At 38.2% G+C, this 10,053-nt stretch overlaps 1 protein-coding gene across 5 annotated transcripts in view; it reads left to right on the forward strand.

Annotated features, from left to right (window-relative positions):
• FBXO38 (F-box protein 38) overlaps nt 1-9,787 on the forward strand; it is a 55,813-nt gene extending 46,026 nt beyond the window's left edge. For all 5 annotated transcript variants that reach the window (XM_058543556.1, XM_058543546.1, XM_058543565.1 and 2 more), the window contains 7 exons: nt 1,729-1,829; nt 2,042-2,144; nt 5,385-5,551; nt 6,894-7,039; nt 7,670-7,773; nt 8,290-8,403; nt 9,187-9,787. In XM_058543556.1, the coding sequence (XP_058399539.1) occupies nt 1,729-1,829; nt 2,042-2,144; nt 5,385-5,551; nt 6,894-7,039; nt 7,670-7,773; nt 8,290-8,403; nt 9,187-9,365 (914 nt within the window). In that variant the 3' untranslated portion in view covers nt 9,366-9,787. The remainder of the gene's footprint in view (nt 1-1,728; nt 1,830-2,041; nt 2,145-5,384; nt 5,552-6,893; nt 7,040-7,669; nt 7,774-8,289; nt 8,404-9,186) is intronic.
• The last annotated feature ends 266 nt before the right edge of the window (nt 9,788-10,053 follow it).

The following is a 10,053-nucleotide window of genomic DNA, read 5'->3' on the forward strand; positions in this document are numbered from 1 at the left end:
CTGCCTTTAGAAGATTTCTTGTCAGTGAAGATAATTAGATTTTGCATGAAGTTTCTTCAGGAATACTGTGGAAGAAGGCCTTCAGTGGGTTGCCCAGATCAATAGTTTTCATGTTTTTCCAGAACCCCAGGGTTTTGCTTGGGTTCAGGGTCCTTGGAGGAAGTTTAATGGGTAGAACTCTTGGGCTCCCTTTTAGGCTTCAACCAAAGCAGCTGCTTCCAATTGCTTTGCATAGTAAGGTTTCACAAAGATTCCAAATGGTGGAGGAAAGGGTTTTGATGTGTCAAAAAACACTTGGGTTGGGTCTCCAGACTTCCCATCTAACCCGAAGCCTTTGGGAATTTGCAATATTTGCACCTTGTTTCCCTGTCTTTCTTTGTAATCTTTCATGTTCGAAGTTAGACAATTACCAAGTGGAATGTTTGTGATGTAGTAGTGGTATCTGAAAGAGCAGTGTGGTGGGATTTAATTCGTGAAGGTCAACCTTATTTCATTCAGAATGTGCTCTGCTACAGAATGATTATCAAAAATGAGGACAGTGACTTGCAGTGTCTTGTTTTAGAATATATATGTGCTTATTGAGTTTTATAGATGAATTTAGAACTTGTATTTAAATAAAATCAACATATTTGATTTTATAATTAGACTATAATGTTTTAGAACAATTCTAGTAAATGAATTAGGGCTTTACTAACTAGGGTTTGGCAGATAAGAGATTGCAGGTTTTCTGTCACAGTGACTGCCACCAAGTTGCCTGGGTTTGACACCTAGTTCCACCACTTACTCCTTGGCATGCTATTTTACTTTCCCGTGTCTCAGTATCCTAATTTGTAAAGTATGGAGAATAAAAAATCTATCCCAGAGGGCTAAGGATCAAATTAGTTAAGTAAAACCCTTAGAAAAGTGCCTGACACACAGTAAGTGCTCAGTAAATATTTGCTGTTGTTATTCCATTTACGTAACTGATGCCCTCGTTCATTCAGTGAATGTTGAGTGCCAGTTCATTCAATAAATATTCGTTTTAGCTCATTACAAGTGGCTGACATTGATACAAAGATAAAATAAGACAGTGTTGTTGCCTTCAAGAAGCTTTTAGCTTAAATGGAGAAACAAGTATACAGGGGATTACAGAACCATATATAATGTTTGGAGATGCAGATGATTTGTTAGAGCAGTTGGCATTTGAGCTGGACCTTTCAGGGATGAGTAGTATTTCAAAAGGTGAAATCAGGAAAGGTGTTCTGGGCAGAAGGAGCTAGAACGATTAATGACTTCAGAGGCATTGTCAATGGGAGATGACTAGGATATGGTATAGAATAATTGGGAACAGGTGGGGCTAAAGCATAGCTCCAAATGTCAGGCATTGAAACGTATTTGCTAAGCAATAGTAAATACTGTAAAGTTACTTAGCAGGGAAGTGCTGAGTTGAATCCACCAGTAGTATTTCGGATGGGTTGAGTGACTGGAGATGGGAATGTTAATTAGATTGTTGGAATAGCCCAGGTATGAAAAGGGATCTTGTTTCATGTAGATATGTTTGAGATAATGGAGGGCGATCTTGCTTTGGAACAGTCAGTTGGAAATAGCAGTCTGACTGTATTCCATTGGGACCCAAGTGATAGATTTGGAGAGTTGCTTTGGTGGAATTTATGCATATGCAATTGAATATGCTCTCTTGAAGGAAAGAAAGCAAGGCTAAAATTTGGATTTTCCTGTTGCTTTTTCTAGAGGTTGCCAAAACAAAGCCACGTCATGCCATGAAGCGGAAGCGGACGGCAGATAAGTCTACCAGTACCAGTGATCCTGTGATTGAGGATGACCATGTCCAGGTGAAGAAAAAAACTCTCGCTTACCTGTCAGTCCAGCCAAGTTCCTGAATGATGTAAAGGGACTAAAGTTTCCTTTCTTATATAGTTACTTTGTCCTAAAGAGAAGAAATTGGTAACAGCTGCTTCTCATTTGTGCCAGTGGAAACATTTAAGCTTAAAAAAAAAAAAAGTACAGAAAGATATGTCTAACTTCTTAATTTTTCTCCTTGTAGGTCCTTGTATTAAAATCCAAAAATCTTGTTGGGGTTACTATGACCAACTGTGGAATCACAGATCTGGTGCTAAAAGACTGTCCCAAGATGATGTTCATCCATGGTATGTATTTAGGCCTTTGTCATTCAAGAGCATCATGAATGAGTTTAAAGAATTAAGAACTCATAAATACTACAATAACATTACTATATTATTTTTTCAAAGGAATCATTATGTTGGATTATTGGTAATTCTGTCCTCCTTCAAATAATTAGTCTATAGTATTTGTGAGAGACCATGTACAGAGAGACTTGGTGCGTCTTTTCAAATAGCCTCCCCTCTGGTTTCCTCCATGAATTGCATCCTGATCTGACACAGTAGATTAACAACATGTCTAGGCTTTGGAGTCAAAGAGACCTCAGCTTGAATCCTGTCTCTGCCCTTTGCTAGCTGTGACATTGGACATGTTTTGTGTGTAAATGTTTTTTGAGGAGAGTGATGACTGGGCCTTAAGTGCTAAACTGCTTTGTGTTTGGTTGCCATGATCAGTCATAACCTCACTTCGTGGCACATTATCATCAGTCCAAGCCCCACTTTTCTTTTTAGTCCCATTTGTCCCTCATTGCCAATTCCATCATCTGCCAGCATCTGTACTTGTGGATTTAATATGTCTTTCCAGTCTATCTTTCCTGTCTTTACTCGTATACATATTTCTCTCTGAACAAATAATAGGCTATTATTTGGTGTAAGCTTTAAAAATTTTAGGTACATACTGTATCCTGTACATGATCTGTTTATTTTTCCATTTGCACTCAAAATTACATTTTTGATACCTATTCATGTAAAATTTTGAAGATCTGACTTGTTTCTTGCCTTGGGCAGGTTATATATTCTCCGTGTTCCTTTTCTTCAATCTGTAAAGTGTGTAATTGTACTCACCTTATGAAGCGTTTTTGAAGGTTAAATGCAGTGATTGGTGTGTGTGTGTGTATGTACGTATGTACGTGTGTACATATACAGTAGAGGGTCTGACCTCTAGTAAAAGCCTAGTAAAGGTTAATTTGTATTACATTAGTATTGCAAACAAATAATTTAGGGGCTTTCTTTTCTTTGCACTTCTTCTACAATACTGGTAGTAAACAAAACAAAGAAATCCTTATCAAACATTTTGTCATAAACTAGGAGAATCCCAAGAAGGAGAAAGAAAACTGAGATTTAAATACTACCTCTCTCCTGAGTTCTAGAAAACTCCAGACCTGGGGACCCTAGACCCTGTGTTCACCCTTAAGGGGTAGTACTTTATTCCATTCCAACCAACAAGGTCTTAAAACATCTAATAAATGACTATCTCCTATTGGAGTTTCCTCCTAAAACAGAACAGGAGCCCTTCAGAAGTTCAGCAATCATAATAGCAGGAGAGCCCAACCTAGCTTAAGGCAGCACTGTAAGAGCTTTCAGTCTGTCAGCATCTACCCTCTGAAAGTCTGCGAATCTAACTCTCAACCTTCCCACTCTGCTGGTTGACTTCTCATTCCTTCCTCTACTCTGAGTGCTGAGAATCTGACCAGTTTTCACCTCTGCACTTGACTCTGATGATTCTTCCCATATTTTCTCTAACTTAGTGATGGATCACATGGCCTCAGGCCCAGCCTTTTCCCCTTAAACCAAATTGTTCAGCTCAGCTTATCATGGGACAGAAGATCTTAGATAAGTAGCTCAGTCCCTAGACACCCACTGACTAAGTCAATGGCAGATGAGATGCTAAATGAGATGAGAACTGACCTTAGCCGTGCCTGGTTTTATAGCAGAGAACCACTGAACCCTATCGCCATCTAGTCCTCTTTCTCTCTCTCCTCCTTTCCTGTCCCAGCGCTGCTTCCGCTTCCTCCTGCCATGTCACAGAAGGAGAAAAATGAGTCTGAAAGGCAGGAGACTTGCTCAGTGTTCAAACATCAGAGTTACTACAGGGCTAGATTGCTCAGGAAGATAATGACATTTGGGTCAAGGATGTTATAGTAGATGTCTTTATGAAATGTTAAAAAGATCAGGTGTATTGGCCTTATGGTTTTATAATATCTTTCATCTGATTCTCTCTCTTGAGTTGGACCAGCTTGAAATCTGTGATAAAAATTGGATCAAATTGAAATTTGAGATGAAAAAAAGGAAAGAGATATTTTTCTGAAGTTGGTATACTATTGCAGTTAAATGTGTTTATTATATTACAAGCCAGATACCATAAAATTTCACTCATATGGCGAAGATAGAAAACAAGAATAACAACAAACACACACAAAGAAACAGAAAATAGATTGGTGGTTGCCAGAGGGAAAGGGAGGAGGGGGGAGAGTGGAAGAGGTAAAAGGGCACGTGTGTATGGTGACAGGTGGCAGTTAGACTTTGCGTGGCGGAGACGATGTAGTCTACACAGAAATTGAAATATAGTGATGTACACCTGAAATTTATATAATGTTGTAAACCAGTTACCTCAATAAAAAAATTTTTTTTAATTAAAAGAAAATAAATGTGTTTATTATATCATATCACAATTACTTTTCTCTATAACCCCACATTTTATATGTTAAACAGGAAGAATATTTAATCATGTTTCAGACTAGCACCCTCAGTAGAACTTTCTCCAGTGATGGAAATGTTCTGTATCTACACTGTTCAGTATGGTAACCATTGGCCACATGTGACTATTGAACACTTGAACTATGGCTAGTGCCCGAGGAACTGAATTTTTAATTTTATTACATTTCAATTAGTTTAAATTTAACAAGCTCCGGGTGGCTAGTGGCTACCACATTGGACTGACAACTTTAAGGTATCCAAATATTTCTGGATCTTTTTTTAAGGTTCTGCTTTTATACTTGTAATAGGAATTAAAATGAACTCTGCTCATTTCCTGTGGGCGAATGTAAGATAATGTATGTGAATTTTTCCAGATTTATTTGACCATTACCCTTAAAACTGTATAATTTAATAGTTAGCATCATTCATTGTTTTCAATAAATATTTTCTAAACAATTCTTGTGTTTATCCAGGTCATTCCCTGGGTCTTGGATTCCTTGCCAGTAAAATCTTAGATAGGAAAAGATACCTTAACATCCCTTCTAGCATGAGGCTGACCCCCTTCTTTTGAACAAGACAGAATCACATTTTCAAGTCATTCTGATAACTGTCAGTTGTATTTTGTGGTGATACTTGACCTGTGTGACCTCTGTTAAAGATGTTTATATCTTCAGTAATTTATGCTAATAAAAGCTGGGCCAGTCCTCCAAAGATGATTCCAAATAGGCTGCTTATTGCTCTATTACTTTGTATAAATTGTTTGTAGAGCTTACCATTGTTTTCATTTTGTAGCTACCAGGTGCAGGGTACTTAAACATTTAAAAGTAGAAAATGCACCAATTGTAAACCGATTTGACTATGCACAGTGCAAGAAACTGAATATGGATCAGGTACTAGACCAGATACTAAGGATGCCTCCTGAGAGGAACCGCATCATATACCTACGGCCAATGCAACAGGTAACGCGCTCGCTCCTTTCTGATGACACATATGGTGTGGTGGTATTTTCTTTTTTTAGTCTTCAGCCTTTTTGGACTTGATATTTATTCATTCGCTTAACCCACAGTAATGATTCTTAAGATTCTACAGAGTTCTTTTAACCAAGCTAGACTACCTTGCCAGTTTTCTTCATTAATGCTTCTCTGCTAGACTTTTGTGGGTTTTTAGCAAGTTATATGATGAGGGGAGTTGTTGTTCGACAAGATGTTATACTTATTAAAAATTGCCTGTGGTTAAGAGCACAGATGCTGATTTCATACTGCCTGATTCAAATTCTGGTTCACTGACCTGTAACAGATTACTTAATTTCTGTCTTAGTGTCCTCATCTGTAAATTTAGAAGAATAAAAACCTACAGTTATTGTGATGGTTAAATTAATGCATGTGAAGTGCTAGAAGAGTTGCTGGCGTGTAGTAACCAATCATGTGGTAGCTGCTATTATTATCATTATCATTATTATTGAGAGTAAACATTTTCTTTTTATTGTATCTATATGAGATGATGGATGTTAGCTGAACCTATTTTGGTAATCATTTCACAATATATGTACATCTTCATGCTGTATGCCTTAAACTTATACAGTGATGTATGTCAATTATTTCTCAATAAAACTGGAAAAAAAAATAAGAGAATAAACATTGTATGTGAGACTCTGTGCTTGATGCCAAAAGGAAGTTGAAAGGAAATATTAAACAACCTTCGCAGTCAGTATTTGAGCCTGGACCCCAAAGAGTTGATTCAACAAACAAATCGTTTGCTGGCTGAAAAATGCACAGGACATCATCCTTCCCTGAGGTAGACACGTGTGCCACTAAGATGGCAGAGTAGGATTTCATAAGTAGAGATAGAGAAGAGGGCATTCCCTGAGAAGAAAGCAGTGTGAGCAAAGACTACAAGGGGGCAAGGAAATGTGTGTTTAGGAATGGCAGTAGTCCAGTGTGAAGAGGGTGTGTGGTACTAGACATTCATAGTTCTGTGATGCAGTCAGTACTTAAACCTATAAAGGACATACTCAGAAGTGGATTCCTGGGATCAGTTACCTGAGCCCAGATTCTCTGATTTAACGGGCGTTTATACAACAGTGAGATGTAAGTCGCTGAGCTTGCTAGATGGAAGAATTTGCTAAGCCTCACTCCCAGCATGGCAGGCTGTGTTCAGGGCTGAATGTGACTGTTTGATTTTCAAATCAACCAAAGATTTTAAAACTGAAATCCCAAGGAAGGGTTGTTCAAGCTCTAGGAGATATATTTCTAAGGCATTCTCTTCCTTGGTCCAAAGCCCTCTCTGTGATGTCTTCCCTAGGTGGACACACTCACACTGGAGCAGAAGCTGTTTAGTGGTCCCTACCCCTATCACATATGTATCATCCATGAATTCAGTAACCCTCCCAATGTCCGGAATAAGGTGCGCATTCGCAGCTGGATGGACACGATAGCAAACATCAATCAGTAAGTAATCCGCAGCCCCTGGAGGCCCGTAGCGAGGGAAATGACTGAAAATTAGGGAAATCCTAGTTGTTCTTTATTTTACATGATTTCATCTGGGCTTTTCAGGCACCAAAACCTGCAAAATATAACATAGGTGAAAAACTGAGGGAAATGAGGACTTAAAACTGAAGCATACGTGTCTATAACTTTTTATTTTCAAACTTAGAAAAAATTGCAAGAACAGACTGTACATGTACCTTTGACTTCATTCCTTTAGTCTTAGGGCATGGAAAAGAAATCAAATTGAGCTCTTAAAACTGTGTGTTTTACATCATCAGAAAATTGGACTTGCATGCATTTGTTATATAGACATTATATTAAGCACCTTATACACATAAGACATTTGATTAGAGAGTGGCTTGCTTTCTTTACCGGATATGATCTTGAAGATAGAGAAGAATGTAATTTTGACCTGACTAGATATGTATTCTCTAGTTTGAGTATACCCTACTTCTGTTAGGTATTTAATATTTTGTCTGAGATGTTCATTAGAATCTAGGCCTGACACAAATTTGACAGTTCCTTTCTACCCCATGCCCCAGCATTATTTCCAGTTTTGTGATTTTTATTAATTTTTCTTGTTGCCTCCAGAGAGCTCATTAAGTATGAATTCTTTCCTGAAGCCACACGAAGTGAAGATGACTTAAAGAAGTACCCCAAGTACCCCTGGGGCAGAGAAATCTATACTTTAGAAGGTGAGCATTTACCGATGGTTGGAAAGCTGAATAGCTATTAACTAACTAGATGGAGAGACATGCCCTAGGGAAGATAGGGGTGAAAGCCTTAGAATTCATCAGAATAATGGGTGTTGTGAATATCTGCAGGTAGCAGGGACCAGATAAATATTGCTTTCCTTGTATGAGTCTTTACCATCCCTAAACAATCAGAAGCAGTGTTGAAACAAAAAGTAGAAGAGAATTAAAACTAGCTATAGTTGAGAGATGGAAGTGACTTGAAGGCAGCTGTCTCAACCTCATTATTTGAGAGAGAGAGAGAGAAGCTGCGGCGTAGTGAAAGCAAAGGATGACCAAGATGGCATGACCCAATAGGGGCAGAGCTAGCATTGGGATCTACGTCTCCTTCCTGGTCCAGTGCTTGTTTACCATGAGGGATGAAAGCACGTTTTACATTCTGCTTACAAAGCACTGCAGGGTGTGGCCCTGTCGTTACCTCCACACCAGTAGTGCGGCTCATCTGTCTTCTTGTTTTAGGTGTTGTCGATGGAGCTCCGTATTCCATGATTTCTGACTTCCCCTGGTTGAGATCACTACGGGCAGCAGAACCCAACAGCTTCGCCAGATACGATTTTGAAGATGATGAAGAAAGTATGACCTGACTTCATTTGTACTCTCTAGTTTGAGTATATCCTACTGTGTTAGATACTTAATATTTTGTTTGCGAGTTAAGAGCAGTGTAGTTTTTAAATCGCTTCCCATATAAGTGTTTTTATTTGCTTTTATTGTTTGGTTCTCACCCTGGAAAAAACAGCTCTAAATTTGTACAACAGATAGTCAGTTGACTTAGTAGGGATATATGGAGGTTGGTGGGAAGGCTTCCTTCAGACAGATTTTCCGACCTAGCTTTTTTTATTACTTAAATGTTTATAATTTTGTTCGTCCTTATTGGAGAATTTGTCAAGTATATTGTTTCAAAATTGTTCCAGTTGTATTAATTATTCTCCTGCTACATATGAGCTGTTTCTTGTTGGCTAGTATGTGGGAACTTGTGATTTAGGTATAGATATTTGGGGGAAAACTTGAAGAAACTTTTTAATATAATTCTCCTAAGTGTTAGCACACTTGAATATCCATTTGTGGGACGTTTTTAAAAAGTATTTTATGAGGAAATGGCTTTCACAGACTATGTGTACATGGATATGACTGACCTCTCTAGGGCATTTTCACTGTGGGCCTTTAATCATGTGTGCTTTCTTAGGCATCAAACATGGCTATAACTAAACCAGTGCGGACCCATTCCATGAGCTCTACATACATCAGCTGCATTGCATTACACTATATGGCATATCTCATGGACCAGCTCAATCAGAGTGACTTTCCAAATGATGCTGGTAATCATACATGTTTCCTCTTTTCTTTCTAATTTCCAAGGCACCATCTATGCTCCTCGAAGGAAAGGGCAGCTGTCTGCAGACATCTGTATGGAAACAATAGGAGAGGAAATTTCAGAGATGCGTCAGATGAAGAAGGGTGTGTTTCAGCGAGTAGTGGCAATTTTTATCCACTATTGTGATGTCAATGGAGAGCCGGTTGAAGATGACTACATTTAACTGGTCCCTCCTACTTTCCAGCTATTCTGGCAGAAAGCTGCTGGGGCCCTCCGGCTGCCAGAGAGCTCCACAGGGACTCGGGGCAGGCAGTCTGGGGGCCTTGGCTCAGTTTGGTATATAGGAAATGTATAAGCAACATTGAAGTTGTATACAAAGATTTGTACATAGAGGAAATATACAAAGACAATTCCTAAGTACCAACTTTATATCATATGTTTATACAATTTAATTTAAAAATTCATTTTAATGAAGGCAGATAATTGGGAAGAGTTCATTTTGTTCGTTTTTCCTGAGAGTTCCTAAAGTGTCACTTTCTGGCTGAGCCTCCATTTACCATATTCTTAATAATCACTGTCATCCTCTTAAAATCTGTGCCTTTTTCTTCTCGAGCAAAGCTGTTTGAGTAAATCTGTTGAAGAGTCTTTGTGTCTTGTGTGGTTTTTTTGTGTTACTATTAAAACCAACTAAACCCTATAGTCAGGCGGCTATATGTTTCTGTACAAACTTGTGTTTTTTCCTCTTGGTATTATAATTGCCATATTTCTTAAAATAAATAAAAAGACTCGAGTTAAAAAAAAAATGAGTTTGAGGGGGAAATGAATAAGTGTCCAAAGCATTTCTAGTTATTTATTTCCACATTCAATTGTGTATATGCTTTATCTTGAATATAAAAATAAAGTTTATTAAA

This window comes from Diceros bicornis, chromosome 1 (genome assembly GCF_020826845.1).
Source record: "Diceros bicornis minor isolate mBicDic1 chromosome 1, mDicBic1.mat.cur, whole genome shotgun sequence".
Classification (NCBI taxonomy): Eukaryota; Metazoa; Chordata; class Mammalia; order Perissodactyla; family Rhinocerotidae; genus Diceros; species Diceros bicornis.